We start from the raw sequence: 26,922 nt of genomic DNA, 5'->3' as shown, positions 1-26,922 counted from the left end.
TTCAACTTTTTTATTGAGTTCCTCTTGAAATCTTTACAGCAGATAAACTGTGGAAACAGGGATTCTTCATGATACAGATGATTCTGAGGTTAGAGTGAAACATAAAGCAAAAAAAAATCTTTTCTGGTAGGAGCAGAATTTAAAAAAAAAAATAAGATCCTGCTACAATCTGTATTCATGTAGTTTTCAATTGTTGAGAAAAAAGGCTGAATGGGGCTGAAAATGTCAAAATGAAGCAAACCAACTAGAGAAATAGTGATATTCTGATAAATATATGCGTATTTAAAACCTCAATCTTCTCTATTTGTGTTAAATTACATAGTTTTTGTTGTATATAACCTGAAATGAAGCCATTCGCCCGTCAGACTGACTCACTTGCTCACAATGTCAGTGTTTAGTGGATAAATACGACTGAGTGCAGTTTTTCAACACTGATGTGATTCTTGTAAACAACAAGCTGCCGAGTCGTAAAAAGTGTACGAACCTCATCGGTCACATAAATATGATAAAAATAGATATTTATTCTCTGACATTAAGAATTCCCTCATTTATAAGTGACATTTTATTTTTTAGGTCTATTTTTATATATCATACATATTTAATGAACGTGTTAAAGTCCGTTTCTGCGTCTTGTGCAAATTGAAGTGGAGTAAACTGCTGCCTCAGTTCGATGAAGCTCCCTCCCGTGACAATATTCAGGAATTCTTATTAATGAAGGTAAGTGTTTTCAAACCAGCTGACAAGTTTCACCGCTGCTGTATTTGAAGAAAAAACAAACGGTTTTACTTGAGAAGTTGCACGCAACAGTACATTTTTTGCATACATCAGTTTGTATGGATGAAAATAGAGAACATAGCAGCTACACCTGCAATCCTGGGAGGGTTTTCCATTTGAATTCGTTTGAAGCCTTTGAGTGGAGATTGCATGTTCTCCCTTTGCACATGTGGGTTTTCTCATACACGCAAACTGCGTGTGAGAAACAGACATGAGTAGAAATGATTGAGAGGAAAAAAATACATGCATAGTGCAGGAAACAGTTGCAATTGTTGCATCTTTTGACAAATGCAATTCTGAATAAGAAAGGAGACCATATTGTATTACAATTTTAATTAAGAATTACATTTGGAATTAATGAAATATCTGTCAATATAACAGATTTTATATTGATAATATTACGATAATGACTAATAGCAGGGATTGGCGATGGAATTTAAAATGCATTTATGTGTTTCAATCCATATGAGGGGGGGACATAGATTGTGACTAGTTTTAACATTAGATGTGACGTCTTCAAGAAATCACGTTTTGAAGGACAGAAATCAAACATTACTAATTTTAATGAGGAAAAACTAAACTGATACCAAACAGTTAAATGTGATTCATCCTCCAGTCTGTTCTATCCTTACTGCAGGAGTTTGGGTTCACATTTGGAGCAGCACAATTGAAGTACTCTGAAATATTCTTTACTTAAATTACGGTACCACAGAATTTTGTGTAAAGAGGTTGTTAATTTAAAGACCAAAATAGGCTCGGACAGAATAAAAAGGCACCTGTTGGCTTGTTGAAAAATGTGACTTTGACCACCTTTTAAATCAGAGAGCAAGCATTGAGTTAGCTGTGATTTATTAAAAGAACGTACACACCCTAAAACAAATAGACAATACTCTTTATTTGTTCACACGATTATCACCCTCCTCTCAATACTTTGTGTATTTGCTCAATCTGACCAGATGCAGGCTCCTCAGGGAGAACATGCAAACCGCACAGAGAAAGCCTGTGCATGTGTGCAGAGGGATCAGTAAAAGTGATCACCTGTATTGACCTTAAATATAAATGTATTTTATCTCCTTTTAATAAAATCTAAGAAGTGATCCTCCCAGCGAACGTGCTGAAGCACTGATTCTGAGAGTTGTGTCAACGCTCCCAGCGCCGTTTGTTCCCGTCTTAGTTTTGGCGTCTTCGTTGTGACGGTCTTTCCTTCAGCTGTTCTCACTCCGAGCCGGCGTCCCTCCTCCTGATCTCCACGGTGACGGGCCCCTCGGGTAAAGCCTTGATCATGTTCCAGGCTTCGAAGCGAGTGTTGTCCTGCAGGCTGAGTCCCTGAACCGTGAGCAGCTCGTCGCCGGACCGCAGCCCGCCCAGCTCGGCCGCTCCGCCTCAAACACACACAGAGACCTCTGGTAGGTGAAGGGTTCAGAGTGAATCCCTACCTGACAGCAGCGACACTCACAGATGACTAACAGATGAAGGCTCTTGTATATTCCTCCTTTTGCAAACTTTATGGATTTGTTTGGTGAGCCCAACATGACATACAGAACAGTTAAAGAAAAATAAAATACAACGAACAGAAGAAAAGGTGTGGTGTGGGTGTGGTTGCTATAGGATGTTTTGAAACAACAGAAGAGTCAGCAGCTGCTGTGTGAGAATCTGAGGCGCTCTGAAGCTTCTGGAACCAACTGACAGTGAGTGAGGACTCGGTGTTTACGCCTGCAGTACCTGTGAAGATCCTGTTGATGACTAAAGGTCTGTCTCCATGGATGGAGCCTTTTCCTCCCTCCAGAGTGAAGCCGACCCCCCCGGCTCCTTTCAGCAGCTCCAGCGTGAGCGGCGCTCCCCACTGCTCCACTGCAACACAACCAAATCCTGAGAACACGGACATTTCCTCGGCGTCCGGAGATGCTGGGCGCAGGACTCACCTGTGGGGCCAGACTCGAGGCTCCGCCCCCGGCCCCCCTCTCCGCCCTCCGGCCCCGGCTCCCCGGCTCTCCTGCAGACCACCACCACGGCGAGCTTGGGGCCGCGGGCCTGTCGCACAGCGGCGGCGGCGTCGATGTGCGTGAGGCCGTGCAGAGTCTGTCCGTTGACAGATAGAACCTGGTCTCCTTTCTGGATGGAGCCCTGCTGAGCCGCCAGGCCACTGGGGAACACTTTGTGGACCTGGACAGAGCATCAGTCACTCAACACACTCTGAAATCATTCTGTTTGCAGATGACACTGCTGTATTTACTGCAGGAGAAAATACACATGAATATGAATCTGTTTTATGAAATTTAGCAACCAAAACAAAGATATCATTGACTCATTTGATGGTGAGATTGACAAAATGTTTATGATCTTATTCGAAATTGGACCAAATTTACTTTTTCCGCAAGGTTGTTCACACAATATCCCATAATGAATGAATGTTTGTATTTGTAACATCTTTTTTAACACAGAGATTATGGATGTTTTTTGTTTTTTTTTACACAAAATAGCTCCAAGTAATCCTGTTTCTCTTGTTTCCAATGGAAAAGTCCAACCCTGGGCTGCAGGGAAATGGTGAACTCTAAAAACAATTTCTGACCCAAATGGAGAGTATCTTACTGTGGGGGCCTTGTTCTCCAGGTCGCAGCCTCCGGCGATGCTGAAGCCGAGACCCTCGCCTTCCTCTTTGTGCAGAGTCACAACATGGACGTCCTCCAGTTGCTGTGGAAAAGACATGCATGATTAATGTGTCTGATAATTCTCTGGTTAGTTTTATGTTTAAGCTTCATTAGATCTGCAGTTTTCCTCTGATTTTTATGACTGTATCACACTCAGATTCACCAAAACTGACTGAAAGTCATCTTCTGCACCAGGGGGCTAAACACTGAGATATGTGAGAATTATGGGAACTAAATCAATAAAAACAATCAATTATATGTCTTCAAATCTTTTTTAAACTGACACGTGTATTTGATTCGTTGTTCCTCATATATCTAAATAATAATTAGTTTAAAAGTGACCTATGAATCTCATCATTTCACTATTTTCAGCAGGTAGTAAAAGCATGATTGTAGTAAAATTGCAGAAACCTTCAGAGTGTCCTCATCGAGCACTCTGACTTCCTGAATCACGCTGTCAACTTCCTGTGTGGGCAGGGCGGAGACGACGGAGTGAGCCGAGGCGTCTGGGTGGCGCCCCCCCTCCCCCCGCTCGATGGCGCAGGCCCTGAGCGCCGCCAGGCTGCGTTTCACAGGAGGAAACAGGCGCAAGGCGCGATGTTAGTCACAGGATATCATTTTGTTGGTTTCATACTGAAGTCACTTCCTCCTGAAGGGAAGCAGCACATCTGCTCTGCACTCGAACAAAGCCTCACCTGACGGAGAATCCTCTGTCGGGGAGGTGGAGGCCCGACTCGGGGTCCGATGGGGAGGAGGCCAGAGAGCGCAGCAGAGCCTGAGACACCTGGAACACAAACCATTCATGAACAGTCACCTGTGATTCAATGTGGTTATAAAGACTGTGCAACAAAGTACAAAAAAACCAAAACATGAATGTATGTGACTGTTCAACGTGTGTGTGTGTGTGGGTGCATGTGTGTGTCCTCCTGGCACCTTTTAAAACCAAGGTGCATTTAATATATCTCAAACTCTGAGTTCAGTTCTACTAGAGCTTTTTGTCGTATTAAAGATGACTTTCTTCTCCTCATTCTTTCAGTTTTTGGTAAGATTTTGACTGTTGTTGAATTAAATGTGTTGAGATTTGTCTTTTAAACCAGTTACTTATCAAAGGGAGGAAAACAAATTAAACTGTATACTGCAAGGAAATTATGTTCAAACAGTCGCAAAACAAGATGGATTGAAATTTAACATAATTTACTTCCAAACAACATCTAACGTTTCCTTTCTTTGCTGATGTGTATCTTTCTCGATCAGTGTAAATACCAAAAAACTATGATCAGTGTATGATGACAGAGATTTACTCTTAATGTAAACTTTATCTTTGGCGTTTCCTGATTCTGCCTCCCACACTAATGTTGGGTTGTGTTTCTCAGCCTCTACCGTTGTCATGTAAGACTCTTTAAGGACGGTTTCACACCAACGGCAGCTCTGCTTTTAGTTACCAGCTCGAACTGGAGCGTTGGTTATTAGCTCTGTCAATCAAATCTGGAACACGACCCTCGACTGAAGAGTTTCTACCAGACATGCAGAATTGAGACATATCTGCAAAAATGGACACAGATGCAAAGAAATATCTGACTCAGTGATCTGAGTTTTGTTCTCCTATCATCAGCTTCATGTTTTGTTGCATGTGGGACAGATTACCTGATTACTGAAGGCGAGGATTTTCCCGAAGCCCTCTGCCTCTGGGTCTCTGGGAGTCGTACTCTCTGAGGGGGGAGCGGTACTGTGAGCCGACTCCTGCAGCTTTATGTTCCCCTGTTCTGCTCCCGACTCCGTTCCTTCTGAAGCGTCCATCTCCAGAGGGTGCTCGGGTTTCGGATCCGGTGCAGGAGGAAGGATTTGGGGCTCCGGGGACCTGCTGAGGACCATGTGTGGAGGCTCAGACTGCTGTAAGGCTGACGCTGAACCCTCAGTCTGTGGATCAGTGTCAGAAGGTGGGAGATCAGCGATAGCAGGAAGCTCATCCTGACAGGATTTGGCTGTGGCTTGACTGCAGGATTCAGAGGCGGCTGTGTTCGGGTCGGCAGAGCTCTGCGCTGTCAGCTGGATCTCTTTGGGTAATTCACGGTTTCTCCTCTCGTGATCTCCGGAGCCGAGACTTCTGGATTCCATCGGTGAAAGAGAGGCAGAAGGAGCAGCAGGCTTCTTGTGCGCAGCTTTTTCTGAACTCTCTGGAGTGGAAAAAGTCTCAAAGGAGTGAATCTTTTGTTTGATGGACAGGTTGGCAGCAGTTGAAGCCGATCTGCTTCCGAAGCTTCGGGTGAAGCCAGCCGCGGGCCTCTGCTCCGAGGGATTACCGTTCCTCCTCTGGTCCTGCTCGTCCCGGATTTTCCTCAGGCTCTGACGGAACCACGCCGGCTTGGGCGCCACCGGGGGGGCTTTCTTGGGACCCGGGGGAGTCTCGGACATTTCGTCGGGAGCCAGACCAGTCGGCGGCTCTGAGGTCGCGTCTGCGGCCGTGCCGTTGAGCTCGGGGGCGTTTCCCTCGTCGGCCATGGCAGCGGGGAAGCAGCGGATGGTGAAGGGCCGGGTGCTTGCTGCGGTGTGTCGAGGGCTGAGCTCGGGCAGCTCTTCCAGGGAGCTGTGTGAGAGGCGAACCCAGGGGTCCAGGAGGGGTTCGTGGCTGGGCTGTTTAACGCAAGCCTGTCTCCTCAGAGCTCTCTTCGGCTGCGAGCAGAGAGCGACTCCTGAATCACCTTCACACACAACGTAAAACAACAGTTACTCACTCATATGAATCAAACTGCACATTTTCTTCTCAAATTTAAAGGTAAATTAACTTTTCTATTTTGGCCACAGGTGACAAACACATTTTATTCTGGAGCCACATGCCTCCGAAAATCAGTGTTTTGGTTGAAATGTTTTCAATATCTTTGCTGCTTTGGTGGCCTGGATTACAGCCTGTTCCACGCTGCTTTTAGCCCACGGGCCTTATGTTTGACATCCCTGGTTTAGATGAAAGCTGCCAAGCAAGACAAGTCCTCATTGTTACACCCTGGAGCTCTGCGGCCAGATGGGGGCGTCCGGGGCCTGTTTTGCCCTTTGTGCATGCCCTGTCTCTGTCTGCTCCTCCTCCTGCTGTCCTGGCTGGTCACCTTCCTCATTATCTCCTAATGTGCTGCACCTCTGTCTCCCCTATTTAGGCCCTGCTCCCCTCACTTGCTGTTGTCGGCTCCTTGTGGGTCTGTCCACGTGTTTCCGTCTCTTGTACCATGCCGGCATCAGCTCAGCTCTTTCCGCTGTACCTTGTATTTGTTAAAGTAAAGGAGTTCCACTCAACCTGTGCTGCCTGCGCTTGAGTCCTTCTACCTGCACCCTGACACTTATATTGTTTTTGCATCATTGGGTTGTGCCTTTGGAGTCAACCTGTGGTGGCGAATGTAGACGGAAAAGTCTTTTTAAATTCTTCCATATGGTTCAAATTAACAATTCTTGAGGCAAAAGTCATCAGAGATTATATTTCCTGAAGCAGCAGATTCTTCTTCTTCTGGTTCTGTTAACTGGATTTCCAGTTTGTTATCTCCTGAATCTAGTTGGGTTTATTGTGAGCCATTCACTTATTTTCCTACAGCACAGTGAATGTTCGATGGTTTGAATCAGTTTGTAAATGGTTGGACTGCACTTACATAGCGCTTTTTATCCTGCATTAACAGAGCCCAAAGTGCTTTACACTGCAGTATCACATTCACCCATTCACACACATTCACACACACGTGGAGGCGGCTGCCATGCAAGGCGCTCAGTCCGTCGACTGGGAGCAGTTTGGGGTTCAGTGTCTTGCTCAAGGACACTTTGACATGCAGACAGCGGGAGACAGGAATCAAAGTAACAACCAACGCTCTCCCCCACTGAACCACAGCCGCCCCAGTTTGTGTGGTATTTGATGAAATCTCACTATAATCTACATGCGTTGATTGACATATTTGAATTTGACTTCAGCTGAATCTACTGAAAGTGAAGTTCGAGGATCTCTGATGTCTCAGAGTAAAAACACAGACGGGTTTGCAGCCTTAAAATGCATCATCATTCTCTCAGTGACTCAGAAACACCCTTCTTCAAACAGGAAATGTGAGCAAAGTTTCCACTAAAAAACTGTCGACCACAGCACAAGCTCGGGCCTGCCGACGATTCGCTGCACCTCTGCTTCTTTCTTTATTCAAGATGCTCAAAACATTGAATTAAAAACATCTCAGTCCTACCGGTGCGGACTTGGTTGCTGGTGCGCGCTGCAGCGTCTGGATGAGACAATCCTTCTTCTAGGTCTTCTTTTAATCGTTCTTCTTCCTGCCTCAACAAACAGGAAGTGTTAACACACCGACTTCTCTCGCAGCGACCACAGACGAGCGACATAAGGTCCTCTGCTTCCGCTCACACGTTCATCCGCATCACTTTCTTCACTCTAGAGTCAGTCAGTGAGATACCCGAAGAACTGCGATGCAGTTTCTGACATGCATTGATTGCAAGCACACACAAAGAGGAGCGAAAGCATGCATGAAAACTGTTAACATGCCTCTGCTGATTTTGAAAATCAGAATAACAAACATGTAGGCAACTTCTAAAAGTGTATTTATGCCTGATAAGACCAACCAGAGCCTTTTATATAAAATAAATCTACCTTTTATACACCTTTGCACACTGAAGAAGTAAAAACTTGTATTCAAGTATGTAGAGTTATTGTGTATTAACATGATTTAGCAGTTAAATATTTCCATTAGCTTTAACCTGCTACATATGTGGTGAGTGGTGCCCACATGCTTCTGCCCAAGGAAACATGAAAGGAGTAAAAACTTCAGAGGAAGAGGAAATCGTTCTCCTCAGACCTTTAAAAAGGTCCATTCATGCTGTGAGTGCTACGTGTGAACTGCTTCTTGTGGGAAAGTACAACTCTGTATGCTAAACTCTGGATGTCCACAGTTGTAAATGTCAGACGTCGGAATGAATCAGAAGTGGCCCACTGAGCATAAACCGAACCGTGTAATAACGGGAGCCGGGGTGGGACAGGGGGGGGGACACACCCTCTTTCTGGCCTGAATTAGTCTGTTTGCCAACAAAGTTTAGAGCTACTTTATCGACAAAAGATGTCAAAAGAATTTAAGTTGAAGTCAAAGCAGGAAAGTCGACTGTCACCCTTCATTTGTGAAACTTAGAAAATAACTGGCCCGTGCATGTTGTGTCTCATGCCAAGAACTGAAATTTGATTGAATGCAGAAATCTTGTATTTTTCTAATAAGAAGTATCATTGTTATAGCCGTGTGTGTGTGTGTGTGTGTGTGTGTGTGTGTGTGTGTGTTCTCGTATTTCTATCCTTGTTGGGGCCAAATGTCCCCACAAGGATAGCAAAACGTGGAACGACGTGCCTTGTGGGGACCTTTTTCCGGTCCTAAGTAGGAGAAACAGTGTTTTCTTGACCATGTTGTTGTTACTGAAAAAAGTAAAAGTGCAAAAACATTTCTTTAGGGTTAGGCTTTGTTGTGGTGTGGGTTAGGGTTAGGGTAAGGGTCAGGGTTAGGGGCTAGACATGAATGGGAGTCAATGGAAGGTCCCCACAAGGATAGAAATACGAGACGGTGCGTGTGTGCGTGTGTGTGTGTGTTCATGTCTTAGTGTGGATCTGTTTGTCCGTTTTCTGTGAAAACAGAAAACTGACGTTGCAAGAGTAAGAGCAGTCACACAAAGTGAACATAAAATACTGTAAATAAAGAATAGATACCGTTTACAGGAAAATGGCGGATGCAACAACGGCTTTCCATTATTTGCACACAAAGTGACACACCCACGCAGCATGCTTTTAGTATCAAACCATCGCACATACGTTTCTCAAGAGCAACCTCAGGATCTTTCTCAAGGCCCTGAAAATGGTGCTGAAGAGCTGCGAGCAGTGAGAGGAGCGTGATGAGTTCATCAGAGGATGGTTAGAGCTCAGGGGAAAACACTCAGCACAACGAGAGGCGGCGGCAGAAACACTGCTGTGCCCTCCCAGATAATGCCTCAGCAGAGGAAGTGAGGAGTGGAAGTGAAAGACTGATTTTTTTTCTTCCATTTCTTTCAGTCATTATAAAGACTGGTAACAGTTGACAACATTGATAAAGCAAGTGGAGTGAATGGTAACAGGTCATCCTGGAGGATTTTCTGAGTTATGCTGCTTTAGCTTTAGAATTTAGCTTTTTTCTTCATCATCTTTAACTTTGAGGACCAGAGCTGTGAACTCAAGCAGCGTAAAAGTGCCTTCCATTTACATTACTACTGCATTACTTGTTTGGTTTGGCAAAAATATCCCGTATTGGCCCGAATATAAGACGACTCTGATTGTAAGACGACCAATATTTTTCAAATATCATTTTGTGAAAATAAAAATATGTTGAAGACAATAAGGTTACTCATAAAACAACTTTTTATTGTACAATTATTCTAGGAAAACGCACAAGAAATAACATTTCATGTGATTTAAGATCAAAAAATATTACTGCAGTATTAAATAAAATGTTGTCTTTCTCAAAATCTGAGGCTGTGACTCAGTGAATAAGCAACAATTAAGTAGCCTCAAAGGTTCAATAACTGCTTTAATGATGTCAATAACTTTATAACCATCAAATTCAAGTTATATTCAACTTCATGAGCATTAATAATTCAGTCTAAATCTTGGCGGCTTGGCAGTTGTTTGTTGACTCTGTTGCGTTGAACCATCACTTTAAAGTTGGCATCAAAACTTTGCCTCTGTTGTTTGTTCTCTTGTCTAGCATTCAAGCTCCTTTTTTCCAGATGGTCAAGTTCCTCCATTTTTCTGAGATCACTGTGACCACAGACATCATGTAACTGTGACGCTTCATTCTCTTTCTGGTCACCGGTACTTTGGCTCCATCTAGCGGCGCAGATGTGTAATGGCAATCTAGTACTTGATTATAGTACAACCCCATTTTGGAGAATACAGTTCCTGGAAAAAAATATCATCTTATATTTGTCTTATATTTGGGCCAATATGGTAGACATTTTGATTATGTATATTCTGCACCACAACAAAGAATAACTTTATTAATGTAAAGATTACTACAGCCAGTCCACTCAAGATGAAATTAGGCTGTTTTGTGGCCCCTGAACTGAAATGTATTTGCCTCCCGTAGTGATGTCCAGATGAAGCTTCATGAACCACTGTCTTTATTTTCTGAAGTCACTAGATGGCACTATTGGTTCTAAGATAGAGGCTGGAGGACTGGCAATGAAGTGTGCTCTCAAACATTTCTTCATCAAGTAAAGACAGTGGTTCATGAAGCTTCATCTGCACATCATTACCTGCTGGCAGTAAATGATGCTGCTTTCTTTCTAAACAATTTCTATCTACACAGATTTGTTGAGTGTTCCAGCTCTTTTGATGGCAGAAAGGTGAAGCACCTGGCAGCTGGTGTGTGACGGGGCCTCTTGTCCTTCGTCTCTGACTGGAGACCCTCTGCTGGAGCCGCTGGAGTCTCCGTTATATCCCTCCTCATTGTTCACATCCTGAGGTCTGCAGTGCCGCCGAGACGCAGCTCGCAGTCTGCAGCTGGACTACACACACACACACACAAAATACACATGATCAACAGAACCAGATCTGGACGATCTGCAACCATACAAGACTATTAACACAGCATCAATGCTGTGTGACGGGGTGCGGACTAACATCTCGTGTTCTCCCTCAGAGATTTATTTGCACAACAATCCAGTCCATTCAAAGCAAAAAGTTCACTCGAAGTGAGGAAATGTAAAAGACACTGTGAGTGTATTTCCGTTCTCTGGTATGTGTCCTGTGAGTCACAGGACTGGAGGAACCTTCGCATTCTAAAGAGTAGTGTAAGATTTATAAGGTTTTAACTGGAGCGTTGTCTGTAAACTGTGTCATGTGAATACAGCAAAACATAGTAAATGCCTGGAGCTGCTGTACGGACACAGTCCTTACTGTCAGGACTTTATGGCAATAAAGAGACGTTAATGTATGTGGAGGACAGAACGATGGATGCTAAACTAAGTTTAATCCCTGACTGAGTTGCCCAATAATAGTAACTGAGGTTTCACTGAGATTCACTGTTGTCCAGTACAGAAAAACAGAGAGCACTGAGCTATACTCTCTGCCATCTTCATGCTCAGGTTTTGTTTTGTTCTGTTTGTTTTGCTTTTTTTTTGTCTTGTCTTGTTCTGTTTTGTTGTTGTTTTTTTTTTTGTTTTTTTTTTTCTCTTCCTTTCTGACTGGCTGGTGGGGTGGGATACGGGATAAAACACAAAGTGTTCCTTCATTTGTAAAATATGTACAAATTTATGTCGCATTTGGCTGCCTGTGCACATCTTTGGATCTTGAGATGTTGAGCTTTGTGCCTTTAGTGTTGATGTGCATGCCTTGTCCACGGGATGTATCTCGGTACGTTAATGCAATGATTGCGGACATTTGTACGCTTGGCACCGATGAGGGAACGAATAAACACATTATTAAAAAAAAAAGAAAAACAGAGAGCTGCAGAGCTGCTGGCTCTTAGCTTCAGGATGGATGGATGGAAGCAGTGAGGGAGGAACGGATGGAAGGATGGATGGATGGATGGATGCGGTACCTTGTTGCCCCTGTGGTTCAGATTCAGGCTCTGTGGACTGGAGAGGCTGACGGAGGGAGAGTTGTACGGGATGTTGTAGTCTTCATCTGGATACACCGGCACCGACAGTCTGTTTTCGGACCACGTCACCTCCGTCACACACTGCAGCGGAAGATTAGGGGTGTGAATTCCACAGCACAGAAATCTATACTGCCGATAAAAGCTTGGCTCACCTTCGGTGTGTCCAGGCTGTGGACTCGGGTTGAAGGGTTGTGGTGCTGAGCGTACTGGGCGTGGTGGGCGTGGTGATTGTGGTGGGCGTGGTGCGCGTGGACACTGAGGCAGCGGTTGTTGGTGTTGTCGCTGCAGGAACGCGTCATAACGGTCTTCTGCGCCCGTCGAACTGTCATCTGGCTGAAACTTCGCTCCAGGCAGCGTTCACATCTCTGCCGGCTGTGAGCGCACGACTCCAGCCTCCTCAAACCTGGAAGAAGGAAGCAGCAGTCAACGAGGGAAATTAATGACAGTGTTCATCTCAGGCCGTTTGGTACGAGGCTGGATCTTCGTACCGTCGATGCTCCACTGGCTCTTGTCCTTCCTCAGCTTGCTGTTTTCCACTGCTTCAGCAATGGCATCATTCAGCTGCTGCTCCGATACCTGAGACAGGAGGTGTAGATGAAGGAAAATGTGAACGTTCTAATCTTATGTCAACCTTGTTGCCAGGTGAAATCCTCATGAGAGATAGGGAAAAGTGTTGATTTCTTTTTTTTTTTTTTTTTTTTGTGAACGAGTAAATCCTAGCTCCAACATATCTACAATATAACGCTGCTGCTTCCGCTCGGTCATGATCTAACTCATTCATTCATTCATCTGACTCAACTCCTTTAATTGTAGTTGATTATTTATTGATTTATTATTCTAACTCAGCTCCTTTTATTGGAGGAGCACCTCATTCATCTTCAGCTAACTCACATCTTCTAACAACCAATAATATCATATTTTTTCCAACAATGTATTGAAGTAGTAAAAAACTTTTTATAACTGTTTGAGTGTGGCAGAGTTTCTGTCCTCTATGAATAAATACATTGACTATCCCATCAATTATACCTATATTTTATTAAGCTAACAGCACAAAACCTGCAAATAAAGGTTTTATTTCCAAGAAGTTCTGGCTCAACATTGGCTGCAGTTTCTAACATTTTTTATATCCTACTTCAATCTTTTGAACAAATGACAAGATTGTTGACAAAACCTTATCACCATAATGGATAAAATATGTTATTATAGTAATGGCACCCTATTGCATTATCTGATTTTCACAATGCAAAAGGCCAGTTTGAACACATTATTGGTGGATATTACATTTTTGCTCGTTATTATATTATTGGTTGTTATAGATCTCCTGGCAACAACATAAAAAATTTCCATTTGCAGAGTAATACCATTAGTTTCTCTTTATAATCATCATCTTTTGTTGTCTGAATGTAGTTTGTTTATCTCAGCTGGTTTATTTCTGCTTCTTCTGGTTTTCTTTAGTTCATTGATCCCTTTCTAACCTCAGAGTTTGGAGCACCGTCCTCCTACTTACAGCTCAAAGTCAGAAGGACTTAATGAGAAAATCAGCCATCAGACAGAAAGAATAGGAGCGGCAGTGAAAGTTTTACTAAAGCTGTTTTCCTTTCATAAACATACACGGACAGAGAGCTAGGAGACCAGAAGTTGAGAGTCCGTGCTGAGCAACAGCTGAACCCTGACGCCACGTTAGCACTGAGTCAGCGGCGGTTTTGGCCGTGAGCCCGTGATTCAGCCTGTAAATGTGGAGTGAAGCGTGAGCGCCGGTGAAGCGGAGACACTGATTACTTTGGGGTCTGGGTGGCGGCTGATGATGATGTGGACTGGACCTGGAGTGCACTGGCTCAGGACCGTGTAGACGTCGTTCAGCGCCATGCTGTAGACCACTGTGTCGTTGATCTCCATAATCTCATCTCCACACCTAAAAGTGAGGGCAGACGTGGAGGGAGAAAGCAGATTTATGAAGCTATCGTGCTTTCATAACTGCTTCATGATATCACAGCCATTTGGTCTGGAGAGGGATCGTATTGTAGAGACTTGGAGCTGTTTTCTCAATAATATCTAAAATTCTCACTCTGACCACATTCAGACAAACACTTGAAGGTCAGAGGAGTCAGCTGTACTTACAGTTTTCAAAGCTGTGTTTCAAATGTGGTTGTTCTAGCTGGAAAAAGACTGTTTTGAAACAAATCGGTTAAATATTCATCTGTTTTTGTTTTTTTTTTTTAAAGATAGGATTGAGTTTGTAGTGGTTCACCATTAGCTGAAGCTGCTGTGTTCAGCTGCTCTAATTATACGAAGTGTTAGCTGAAACAAGAGACGGAGACAGAGGCGGACAGAATGTTGGTGACTTGCATTATTAGTGAAACATCACTGTGTTGAGAGCAGCTGTAGGTCGACCAGCAGTCTAAACCTGGAGCAGCTTCACTAGAAACGGTCCAGATCCAACCTAAACTGTAAGATTTACTACCTTCTTTTGATTCTTTTTTTAAACAATCTAATAATTTTAATTATTATTATTATTATTATTATTATTATTATTATTATTATTATTATTATTATCATTATTATTATTATTAACTTATCCTCCATTTACACAATGTTTCACTGGAAAATGCATCATTTTGTGTTTTCATTTCAGTCAAGTTTTGCATATCTTCGTGAAGTTGTATTAAAGTTTGAGGAGACTCTAGTCTAAAACTACCAAGTCCTGGAGAATATGGACTGGAAATCACGACACTCTGGAGGCAAACCTTGTTGCTTTTGTTCATTTCGTTGCACATGTGCAGAAAAACTATTGACTTTTTTCGTGGGGTTGGAGTGTTTTCAAGAAGTTGTGTTTTTAGTGACTGACAATGTCATTTAAACCTACAAGAGTTTTTTTCTTTAAGTGAAAAAGTCATGGTGGCAAACTAATTAATATATACTTTGCCAAATGTGTTGCAACAAAGACATAAAGGCAGTTAACAGATTTAGTTTTCAAATAAAGAAATACAAGCTGTTTGGACTTGTCAGTATTTTGTTTGTAGACAGCATTAGTTCCTGCAAACATTGTTGATTTTCATCAGTGTTTGCACATTTAAACAAGGAAACTATAAAATTCCAATGTTTTCAGAACTGGAGAGGTAAACATGGATTTGATTCAGAAGTCAGCGTGTTGCCCTCTTCTGAACCATCTGGAGCTTCCTCAGCTCCTCTTCAGCAACATTTTGATCAGATCACGGAGAAATAATCAAGCTGGCAGAAGATTAAACGCAGGAGAAGCTGACGTAAGAGTGGAAGAGAAACAAAGGAGGCACTCAGAAGCATCCAATTCAATCAGGACAGTATTAATTTGTTATGCAATGAGCCGTGCACAACAAGCAGTGATCCGCTGAGTATTCTGACACTTTTCTATCAGAACCTGCTCTAACTTCTGCAGCAGTCGACAGAATCTGACCACGGCTGACCGGAAACAGGTTTGCAGAGAAAACAACATTGTTTTCAGAATTGTTTTTCTCTTACAATCTTTTAATTTTTCTATGTCTATGAAGATATAAACAGAACCAGGACAGTTTGCCTCCTCAAACTGAAGAAATCCAAAAGCTGAATCCTGCAACTTTCTGATTTGATCCAATGTGGATGTTCCCTTTCTGATATTATTCTAAATTCAGAGCCTGAGTCCGGTCCGTGGCGGTTTCACAAACGGAGGAGGTCTTTCAGTTCATTTGCTCACCGGAGTCGGCCGTCCATGTGAGCCACAGATCCAGGAGACAGGGTGTGGATGTAGATCCCAGGACATCCGTCACCAGAGGGGACGCAGCACAGTCCGATTCCCAGACCCACACCCACCTCTGGGAGAACACACCGACACACACGCACACGCACACGCACACGCACACACACACAGACACACTGTTCTCGATCACTGCTCTTCAGTGTTAGACAATACACAACCTCGCCAAAAAAAACCAAATAAATCACAGAAATCAGGTCTGTATGAACAAGAACCAACAAGAGACAGGAAATTAAACTGAGTTTTAATTTCAGAAAATGTTAATTTTCAGAACCAGAGACTTGTTTGCATGTGATGATGTTTTATTATCATAACATACTGTACATTCATTTCTTCTTCTTCTTCATATTGGCCTTTCTCAGTCAATCTGCTCAATACCTTGACTGAGTGTGCAGGACACAGAGACTTTTTTCTCATTTTATATTTTGAAAATTTTGCTCCCTGAAAACTGCTTCCAAAAACCTTGTTTTTCAGAACCTCTTAACGCTGTCATTGTGCAACGTTGCAAACAAACTGCCAAAGTGGAACAAAACGTCACAATCTTCACTCAAAAACGCTGCAGTGTAAATAAGGTTTGACTCTAAAGCAGGAGTGTCAAATATATTCTAGTTCAGGTTCCACGTGCAACCCAGTTTCATCAATGGATCAGATTAGTGAAATTGTTTAAAATTTAAAAGATTTTCTTTGTTGGGGTGCAGATTTGATGAAAATGTCTATTTTTTAGGAAAAAAAAATACTATTAAAAGCAGCAAAAATCTCACAGTCAATTTCAATGAAACTCTGGTGCAAAACACAAAAACCTTTTTCTAAAGCTGCTGCATTAGATTTTTGCAAACTCCCCCTGAAAGCATGACGTAGCATTATTTTGTTTGTTATTCCCAAGAAATTACCCCCCCGCCCCCCAAAAAAACCAAAAAAAACCCCCAATGTTTTGATTTAAGAAATGTTTTGAGTTTGCTCAGGTGGGGCAAACTGTTTTTCGCTGAAATAGTGCCTTGAAATGATTTTATTGTATTTGGGGCTTTATAGATAAAACTGAACTGGAAATAAAGCAGTCCCCTGAATGAAGAGGCGAGCAGTGTCTCAGGTGCATTTTGGGTAAAGTTTTGCCCCTCCCAGTGACCTCCCCCCGTCCTCCAGCCCGCCGCTCCGCTCCGCCTCACCTTTCTGCAGGCAGATCTCCATCACCACGCGGTCTCCGGGCTTCGCCGGCTGGCCCGGGACGCTGGCCGGGTTGTTGCACGCGTTCAGGTAGTTGTAGTCTCCCATGTCGGCGCTGATCCGGGCCATGGCCGTGGTGGAGCTGAGGGAGCGCGACCTGCACAGCGGCGCCGCCGGGGACTGGCCGCACGGCGCCCCCACTCGCAGGCTGGTCCGCACCACCAGGGTCAGCAGCCCCTTCTTGATCTGCTGCGAGGAATAACAGAGGAATGAGATGAAATGCTACTCATTCATAACCTTCCAGACACTTTTCACTACTTTGTTAGTTTCCTGTGCTTGTTGTTTATTTATCCTTTGTCTATTTTTATTACATGATAGTAATGCTCATTAATGAATGGGACTATTATAATCCTGTTGTGCTTCTTTTCTCTCCTGCAGCTTGGTTTCTCCTCTTAGAATTCTGCATCATATTCTGCAATAAAAAGCATAATAACATTTATTCCACATTTTTTAAGCGATCTTTTTAGGTTTGAGAATAGCACATTTACATAGGAGCATAACTCACACACTGAGCACAACCTTTTCTTAGTTTTACACTAAGAAAAACAAATGTGAGGATAAAATGAGGAAAAATACAAACTGATTTAGAGGAAAGTTAACTGCAGTCGAGCTTAGCAGCTCACACCACTTGAACAACTTCAAAATAAAACAGAAAACTCTAAAGATGGAGAAAAGACACCTTGGAGTTACACAATTAACCGTTTCCCTTGGACAGTTATTGAGAAAAAAGAATAAGAAAACTGACTGGAGCTAAACAAAGCAATTACAAAAATGTTAGAACAGCATAAAAGTTAGATAAATACATGATACAATGTGTAAATTCACATCATATGTTCTACATGGGAGATAATATATGGTGGTAAATGAACTGATGACTGATAAAATGTTTAACTATAAACCTCAGATGTGTGGAAATATAATATAGCTTCCTGAGTTTTTCACAACTAAATCCAAAAACTCAGTATAGACGACAATGTAGCCACACACGGAAAGTAATACCAGCCACACAACACAATAAAAGCTTTGAAACACTGAGGCTGTTGTCTTACTTTGAACTTGTGCAAAGCTTCATCGTGAGTCAGACCGTGAAGAGATTCACCGTTCAGCTCCAAGATCTCATCACCTACCACACACACACACACACACACACACACACACACACACACACACACACACACACACACACAGAGAGAGAGAGAGAGAGAGAGAGAGAGAGAGAAATTGAGAACATGTACTTCTGAAACCAGGTGCTGCTGTTGTTTCCATACAGACTGAAAAGCGTCTGGAGTGTCTGTGTGGAGACTGATTAAAGTCTCATCCGAGTCTTAACAGGATATTAGAGTGGATGAAACTGTCAGATTTTAGTTTTAGAGTTTACGGACATCATTTTTGAAACTTTGCCGTCTAAATGCGAAACATCTCTCCACTGAAAATGTGTGAATATCGTGTGAAGGTTGTGTAAACGGAGCCTCGGCTCTCCCTCACCCTCCTGCAGCCGACCATCAGCAGCAGCTGCTCCGGCAGGGAAAATGGTTTTGACGTAGATCCCCATCGGTCCGTACAGGCTGTCCTTCCCCCCAACGATGCTGAAGCCCAGACCCTGCAGACAGCGGCACATGGTGTGTGTGTGTGTTTGTGTGTGTGACAGCAGGAAAACACACCTTCACAGTGGAAATATGGTCAACATAGAAAAAACAAATCACTGATGGTTCCTTGTTTTCTTTAACTGTTATACTCTAATGACAAACATGAGAAAAACACACCAGTATTCATGAAAGAACTGGCAAAAGCACCACAAAGCGCACAACATGAGACAACTGGAAAGTGAAAGGTTTCTTAGAATATCCAGTTACTTTTTAGAGATTTTAGAGATTTCTGCACTTTACAAAATATTTATAAAAGGTTTGTTGAAGAACTTTTTTTTTTTTAAGTAAGTTTTGCAACAGTTTCAGGGATTTCACCTGTAATGAGTTGAACAGATTAAGTAATTGATTTGTCACCGAATACCTGATATACATTCATATAATGCTGCATTCGAGAAAAGAGGTTTTCTGACTGGGCTGAAAGTGATGTGCAGAAAGTTAGATTAATCTGTAACTCTAAACTGGCAGAATGTGTGTGTGTGTGTGTGTGTGTGTGTGTGTGTGTGTGTGTGTGTGTGTGTGTGTGTGTGTGCGAGGTGCTTTGATGGAATATCACTCCGTCCAGAGAATATGGATGAAAAAAGGCTGATAGGCTCCTTCGTCTGGCTTCAGCTCAATAACCCATTATCGTTGACGTAGTAAACGACCCGTGTGGAAAGATTTAGGGTTGTGGGGTTGAGATTGAACCAGGTTCATTGTGTATTCTTGAATCTCTCACTACCAGGTCAAATCTCGCCACTGTTTCAGACGACAGATCTTGTTTCTGGCTGCTCCAGGATGAATCACTCCAGTCCTTCGACTTCAGTCAGGATGAAACAGACTCAGAAGACGGAAGAATAAATGAAGACCTATGAAGGCAGATGAAGGCAGACCTAAAGAGGCCTAATCATCCATCTTTTCTCATCCACCTGCCTTATTGTTGAACTAAAAGCCTGTGTCGGTCAAAATAAGGTGTAAACAGGTGTACTGACCTTGCATAGCTGCTCCAGTCTCCATTTATTCAGAGACGATGCTGTAATGAACTCCAGCTGTCACTTTCACTACTGATTGGTTTACTTGTGAAGATTAAAGCCATTAAAGTACTTTAAGGATTGAAAACAGCTGCTGCAGGACTGGTGGTTGTAGCGTATCGCTCCTACCTTCCCATGGCCCTTCATCAGCACGATGTTACAGATGATGAAGGCTTGAACGTTGCTGCAGGAGTTGACCAGCTGAGCCGAACTGAGAGAGCGAGAGGGACGGTGCACGGGCTGGAACACACCGACACACACATTTTATTCCTCCTCTCAAATTGTGATTTGAGTCTGTGGTCACTTTTCTGACCTCAGATGTTCCAGAATTCACAATCTGCTGCAGTACCTGTGTTGTGGACTGAGGGAACTCCAGCTGCTGCGACAGAGACTTCCTGTTTCCGTACAGGCCGCCGTTCCCATGAGGATGACTGGTGTAAAGATCCGGGGTCTTCATGATGATGGTGTCCAGATCCCCGATCCAGTAGGGGTGAACGCCTGGGTGGGAAAACAGCACTTTCAGCTCAAGCTGCTGCTGGTGAATTGTGAATAGAAATACAATTTCAGCTGGTACTAACCCTTTTATGGCAATGATTGCATTTTAAATATTTACTATTTTTGCAGTTTATAAAATGAAAACTGTATTTTAATGATTCCAAGAGGATCTCATGGAAGAAGTTACTCAGCCTGAAGTGAAATCATTGATTTGAACGGGATCAACTTATAAAAATATCAAATATTTCTCATTTTCAACTTCTGTGAACCTCACAGAACTGTCTGAAGGTTTTCCATCATAAGTGTCGATCAGTGTCAGACTTAAATAGCGACCAGACATTGTGGCCGCAAATGGAGACCGTGGAAGGCTGTGGCTGTGCACGGCTCAGTTCACTCCAAAGGAAGAATGCTAGTGAGGCAGGAGGAAATATGCCTGGAGTTAAAGGCTTTGAAGGACATGCTTCAAAATATTCTAAATACTCAACATCTATGTTGTACGACACAAGAAACCACTTCTTTATGTGCAAAACAGCCTCAGAAAAAAACAACAGAATTTCATCAAGGCTGAGTTCACAGTCCCAAACACTGCAAGAAAGAAAAACTGAAACTCAGTCAGAATTAATGAAGCTAAAAGGATAATTTGTTAAAAATGATTTAACTCAGATTCTCTTCGGTTCCACTTTATACAAGACAAATGGTGATAATGCACATTTCTCACATTTCCCACAAGCCGTGTGGTTTCCTGCTGTAAAGAGGATATCGGTGCCGAGGCAGGAACCTCCCGGAACACAGTAAACTTCATTAGAATCATATTTTCACTCACACCTTTCTCTCTTACGTCAGTCTTTTCTTCACAGGCTGAAAGTGAAGAGAACTGCAGCCTCAGAGCTCCGGTGCAGCAAAAACATTTACACACAAAGGAAGTACTTTACACACTAAACACCCTTAACGAAGTGTGACGTGTTTGATTTTTATTTCAATTAAACATGAGGAGATGAAGATTTATTTGCTTTATATTTGACAAAAGGGCAGAAACCCAATAGTAAAGGTCCATAAAATTGTTTACAGAATAGACTTTGCTTACAGTATGCCACTGCATTTGTACATTATTCTTTTTTATTCAGTATTTTATCGCTTCTATCTTAATAAAATTCTTGTTTTTTATGCCTTTCTTTAATGTGAGTTTTCCAGTTGAGCAAAAAGGTTCATAACACCATTTATTTAACATATTGTAAGTGTAATTATAATGTTGTCCGCTCAAATTGCAAGCACACATTTTTATAAAATCACACTGTACAAATTGCTCCCATTAAATTTAACACTGATCAAACTTTTGTTCAGTTTGATTTGTTAAGTAACGAGAGCAATCAAAAAGCAGCTTGTGTTGGAAAACATGTTGTTAACGTGTGTGGCCTGCCAGATGAAAAGGGCTCATTTGAGTGTAAAACCTGTGTGATGCTCACTGGTCGAGTTGGAGCGTGTTCTGCTACTGTCCTGCTCTGTCGGGCTTTGATCGCTCTTCTCTGCATCCCAGCATCTCTCCTCGTTCACCTCCGGGATGGGTAACTGAGACACACACACTTCCTTTAAAAGGCATCACCACAAAGCAGCGTTAAACCAAGAGTCTCGCTTCAAATGGAACAGTTTTTACTGTAAAAACATGTTTCTGGTGTCTCAGAGAGTTAGAATAAGAGAGAGCAGAATTCTGTGCTTTGAAAACTACAACAGAACACACACACACCCACACACACACGTTTACCTTCAGGTGGTTGTTATTGGCCATGAGTTCTTCTTCGGTGTAACCAGGAAGTGACAGATGAGGAGAAAAGAGCTGAGGGCTTGTGGTCACACCGTTTGGATGGAGATTATCGTCACATGAGGAAATGTCCTGAAATGTAAAAAAAAAAAAAAGTGTAATGTAGAACTGTGAGATGACAGCAAGATACAGAACAGTGAGAACAGCAGAGTGTGTGAATAGTGCTCTGTAGATTAGTGATGTATTGACATGGTGTGTTAGAGCTCGATGTGTCTCAAAATTTGAGCTGCAGTAAGACTGAAACGTTGATTCATGTGTTTCATTTCATGTCATCCGCATCATGTCTTCATTTATTTTATTTTTTTTACAAAGACAGAAAGTTTGACTGAGATAGAGAGAATATTAATGTCAAAGAAGAATAAATGGTGTAGAACAGGTGGGATTTCTATGAGCGGTTTGGATGCTTTGTGTATCATGGTACTGAATCCTTAGCTTATAATTGAAATAAAGCTTCAGTCATTCAGTAAAATCACCTTTGAAAGGTGACATATTTGAAGTAACAGGGTTTCACATACAAAGCAACAGTCAACTTCAACAGAACAGCAGAGATTGATATCTGAGATCAGCCCATCTTCTGTATGAATTCAGGAAGTATACTGTCTCTGCAGCGCAATTTCATTCTTAAATTGAAGTATTCTGAATCGAAAAACAGAAGAAACTGAATCAGTTTTGACAACAGAGTCAGCTGAGCCTCGACGTCACATGCTACACATTCTTTCCTACAGTGTTTTTTTTTCTCTCTCCTTTCTACTTTTCAGGTTTCCACTGGCTCTTCAAAGGGCCTCAAATAGACTTGGCACAGCGATAAGGTGTCTCACTGGCTCACAGACGGGCTCACATAGCACGAAAAATACTCAAATCAGGGGAAAAAAAAACCCTGCTCGGGCTCTTTGAAGCACACCGAGCTTCACAATGCCACATGTGCTGCACAGCATGAGTGTTAATAATGTACATATGTGACTGAACCTGCAGAGGGACGCCTCCGGTCCCATGTTATAGAATTTCATTTCTCTTAATTTTCCTCAGGCAGAAACTGACCAAACTTCAGTGTGTCTGTGTGTGTGTGTGTGTGTGTGTGTGTGTGTGTGTGTGTGTGTGTCTGTGTGTGTGTGTGTGTGTGTGTGTGTGTGTGTGTGTGTGTGTGTGCATGCGTGCGTGTGTGGGGTGGCTGGGAATGCATCTTGCAGAGAATGCGGTGCCCACACTGAAATAGCTGCGGTTATTTTCAGCCTCAGAAATCGCCACAGAGGAAAACCTGAAACTGAAAGGTCGATTTGTTCTTTGTCTTCTGAGACAGTGATTCCCACATATAGAGAGAGTAACCAGTGTTTTAAAATATATACTGATTCATGGTAACAAAGTTTAACAAAGACTAGATTATGATGGCTGTCAGAGCATTTTTTTTTTTAATTTAGCATTTATACAACCTGATTTTCAAGAAGAGCCTGACAGACAGCAGAGGTCAAGGTTAAGAGGTTTCAGTGATTTCTACATGTCAAAACTACAACCGATTCATGTTCAATGCTAATGACGTGACGGTGATTTTACCTCATGATAAGCTCTAACGTGAGAGCTTCTCACTCCATCCTCGTCCAGCCAAGCACAGCTGCTTAAGAGCTGCCCGTTAAAGGGCGCCATCTTGTCTGGACTCAGGAAGCTGCAGTGTCTGAGGAGAAAACACAAACAGATATTACAGCTGTGAAATCCAGATATTCTGCTGGAGTCTTTAACAAAGAGCCTCTCATAAAAGTGAAAAATGATGGGCATTACTGTAACTGAGTGATGTTTTTGGTGATCTGTTCTTATTTCACCATTGAAAGAAACTAAAGATACAACCATGTAATCTACTGAATATTAAAATACATAGTTTGATCTGAATTTGTGTCCCCAGTCCTATAAATCAACATTTCTTTAAATAAAAGTATGTTTTATTATAAGTCTTTTTCTTCAGACATTTTGCACAGCTAAATGAAACAGAAGCCGAGTGACTGACACAAATGTGATCTTAAAGTAACTCAGACTAGTGTTTCTGTACTTCTATGTTTTACCTTATAATATTGTGAAAGGCGCACAGCAATTAGTATATCATGTAAATGCACAGGACATGTATGATTAATACATATATGATGGCATACATGTGATGAATATTTCATGGTATATTTCATTTAAAATAAGACAGGAATTGTTTCAGTGTCTGATTTTTATTAAAAAAATTGTACATATACTTCATCCCCCAACCCTCACTGAAAAAACAAAATTAGACTCAATGAAGAGTTAAAAATCTAGTTTATTGATTTAAATAGTTTTTAATATCTGAATGTAATTTGTTTTATATTATGAATATTAAAAAAAGATTCACTTAGAATGAAGAAATGAATCATATATATATATATATATATATATATATATATATATATATATATATATATATATATATATATATATATATACGTATTGCTTTTATATGATAAATCACAAACTATGAACACAATAAATGTATCTTTTGTGATCGAATAAGTCCTTACTTAACTGTGTTAAAACACTTCATAGGCTCATTTTTTTTTTAGCAATGCATGATGTTAGCAGAAAATATTGTTTTCCCAGAGAAACTTTGACCAGTTTTTTGAACACAATCCAGCAGACGCGGAGCTTGGAGGAGTGGTGACAGCAGTGTAGAGAAAACATGTATTATTACAGACTGAGGCTTCATTTACATGACCTTTATAGTGGAAACTCCTCGATGTTTGGTTTTTCTTTCAGAAAATTTTGCACTGCAACATTTTGAAAACATTGCCTATTAACAAAGAAATAAAAGAAACGGTGAAAACAGACTTTTTCATGTCAGGCCACTAGTTGTCGCTGTTGATTGTTATTTAATTACCGGTTAGACATTGGGTCTAAATGTCTGTCCAGCTGTGTGCAGAATGAATTAGCACTTCATTAGCATTGACTTCGAGTTTTTTTTTCTCCTCTGCTTCTGCACACTTCTCTTTGGCCTAATCGGATGATTTCTATACATCTGCTGCAGGATACGTTTCACTTTTCCAGAGCCGTTACCGGAAGCGCAGCACTTAGAGTTGTGCTAATGTGCTTTATTACCTGTGCAGGTTCCCTCCGTTCCTCCCCGGCTCCACATTAGAGTCTTTGTCCTCCGTCTGGACGCTGTTATCAGCCATTTGTGGTCCGCGTACCTCGTCTGTGGGCGCTGTGGCTACACACATCCTCCAGATGCTGCTCTCCTACACACACACACACACACACACACACACACAGGCATAAGAGGGCTTCTATACCTGGGAGTAGAAGGCAGGCTTTATGAGAATATCACAAGCTGGTTGAGGTGAGCAGTGCGGAAAAGAAAACAGCGGTAAGATTTTATTGCTGTAGCTCTGAGCCGCAGTGTGTGGAGATGAGGCCATGTTATTTGTGTTTCTCTAGGATTTCAACTGATTCTATAATGACAGGTTTCCTTTATGCCCATCATAAAAGCCACAGAAGCAGAAACCACTTTCATAAAGACAACATGTTAACATATTAACATATACCGTAGTAATTTGAATATGTGGGTGCTTCTAAACAGTTCTTTGTGGAAACATGGCTCTTTTGGCTTATTTCAAAGGACTCCTTTCATAAAGCTTTTTTTTGACTGTGAAGGATTTAGTTTTAAAGCCAGGCTGTGGGAGTGATATTACCTCTGTCCAGCAGGTGATTAAGAGTGATTGATGTTCAATCTGGTATGAATTAGCCCCAGAGGAAAAAGCCTACCCTATTAAATGACTGTTGAGCTCACTTTCGGTCAGGGTTGTTTAGCAGTCTGGGCTGGAGTCCATAAAATGCTATAGCTGAGCTGTAAAGTTCTCACTGAGACTGGCATGACATTTGTTGGGGTGGTCAGGAGAAAGAGCAGCTCCTCATGAATTAGCGCCGGGTGTCATTAATCATGGACTGAAGAGGTAGAAGTGTGTCAGTTTTCATCTTTTAAATCCAGAATGAAAGGTATCAAAAGTCATCCTTTGAGGATGAGCTGCAATTAAACTGGTGGGAAATATTCCGCATGCATGTTTCTGAGCTTTATGGATGAAATTTCAAGACATAACCAAGCTCAAAGGGGTAAATTAATGTAAAAGCCAGATGACAGCGTTTGCTGTTTGCAGATGATATTGTCTTATTAATAGCGACACAGTTCTCAGTTGGGTTGCATGGTGGTATATATCCCAAAATACTGACTGGATTATGAGTCTGTGCATTCATACTCTGCCTGTCAGCAGATTGAGCCATTCAGACGGAGCAGCAAATGCTCGAGGCCCAGCTGTGTCTGGTCCAAATTGGGTCCAAGAAAAGAAAAATCACTGTCCTTTGAAGAACAAACAGCAAAATACCCAAGCATTGACATCATGCACTAGAGTGTTGTGTTCTGGTAAGTCCTATTACCATCTATCTGTCATATTTTTAGCCACTATCCTGCAGTTTGCTTTGCAGCTGAGTGAAAAGATTTCTATTCTGACAAGCACCTACAGTTCAAAGCTTAACTTAAAAAGACAGTCTGTAGAGCATGAGACAAACCTTCAAGGAGGAGTCAAAGTGGTGAGTGGAAGTGATGTGACAGCAGCCTCGTGCTGTAGTCACAGTTATCAGACCGTTTTCATTCCGAAAGCTGTAAGTTGAAGTTCCTTTTCTTTACTCATCAGTGCGTCACATTAATCCACCATGATGACAGACCTTGGACCAGACTTTTAATAAATATAGCTCCAGCTTGTGGAACCCTCCTAATTCCAGCTGTGCATGGTGCACTTAAATATCTGGGTCATAACATGGATGACAATACTTTTGCAGTATTTGGCATCCAGAGGAAGATCTGCACCTTTATGCTAAATAAGTTAAAACAAATTCAATTCATTTGAATTGAATTTGTT

General features: G+C 42.1%; 1 protein-coding gene across 1 annotated transcript in view; it reads right to left on the bottom strand.

Moving 5' to 3' along the window:
* Window positions 1–26,922, bottom strand: part of il16 (interleukin 16) — a 41,355-nt gene continuing 14,433 nt past the window's right edge. Inside the window, exons 4-26 of the mRNA XM_030097901.1 lie at window positions 25,109–25,248; window positions 23,558–23,675; window positions 21,953–22,081; window positions 21,657–21,777; window positions 20,048–20,196; window positions 19,828–19,938; window positions 18,531–18,645; window positions 18,095–18,168; window positions 16,988–17,234; window positions 15,765–15,882; window positions 13,838–13,970; window positions 12,547–12,634; window positions 12,211–12,461; window positions 11,999–12,139; window positions 10,812–10,964; window positions 7,625–7,709; window positions 5,067–6,121; window positions 4,118–4,206; window positions 3,834–3,984; window positions 3,364–3,465; window positions 2,697–2,937; window positions 2,497–2,625; window positions 1–2,156 (exon numbers count right to left, since the gene is read on the bottom strand). Of these exons, the coding sequence (XP_029953761.1) occupies window positions 1,990–2,156; window positions 2,497–2,625; window positions 2,697–2,937; window positions 3,364–3,465; window positions 3,834–3,984; window positions 4,118–4,206; window positions 5,067–6,121; window positions 7,625–7,709; window positions 10,812–10,964; window positions 11,999–12,139; window positions 12,211–12,461; window positions 12,547–12,634; window positions 13,838–13,970; window positions 15,765–15,882; window positions 16,988–17,234; window positions 18,095–18,168; window positions 18,531–18,645; window positions 19,828–19,938; window positions 20,048–20,196; window positions 21,657–21,777; window positions 21,953–22,081; window positions 23,558–23,675; window positions 25,109–25,248 (4,107 nt within the window). The 3' untranslated portion in view covers window positions 1–1,989. The remainder of the gene's footprint in view (window positions 2,157–2,496; window positions 2,626–2,696; window positions 2,938–3,363; window positions 3,466–3,833; window positions 3,985–4,117; window positions 4,207–5,066; window positions 6,122–7,624; window positions 7,710–10,811; window positions 10,965–11,998; window positions 12,140–12,210; window positions 12,462–12,546; window positions 12,635–13,837; window positions 13,971–15,764; window positions 15,883–16,987; window positions 17,235–18,094; window positions 18,169–18,530; window positions 18,646–19,827; window positions 19,939–20,047; window positions 20,197–21,656; window positions 21,778–21,952; window positions 22,082–23,557; window positions 23,676–25,108; window positions 25,249–26,922) is intronic.

Source organism: Salarias fasciatus, chromosome 1 (assembly GCF_902148845.1).
Source record: "Salarias fasciatus chromosome 1, fSalaFa1.1, whole genome shotgun sequence".
NCBI lineage: Eukaryota > Metazoa > Chordata > Actinopteri > Blenniiformes > Blenniidae > Salarias > Salarias fasciatus.
Note: the sequence above shows the minus strand (reverse complement) of the source record. Positions and strands in the feature narration are given on the sequence as shown.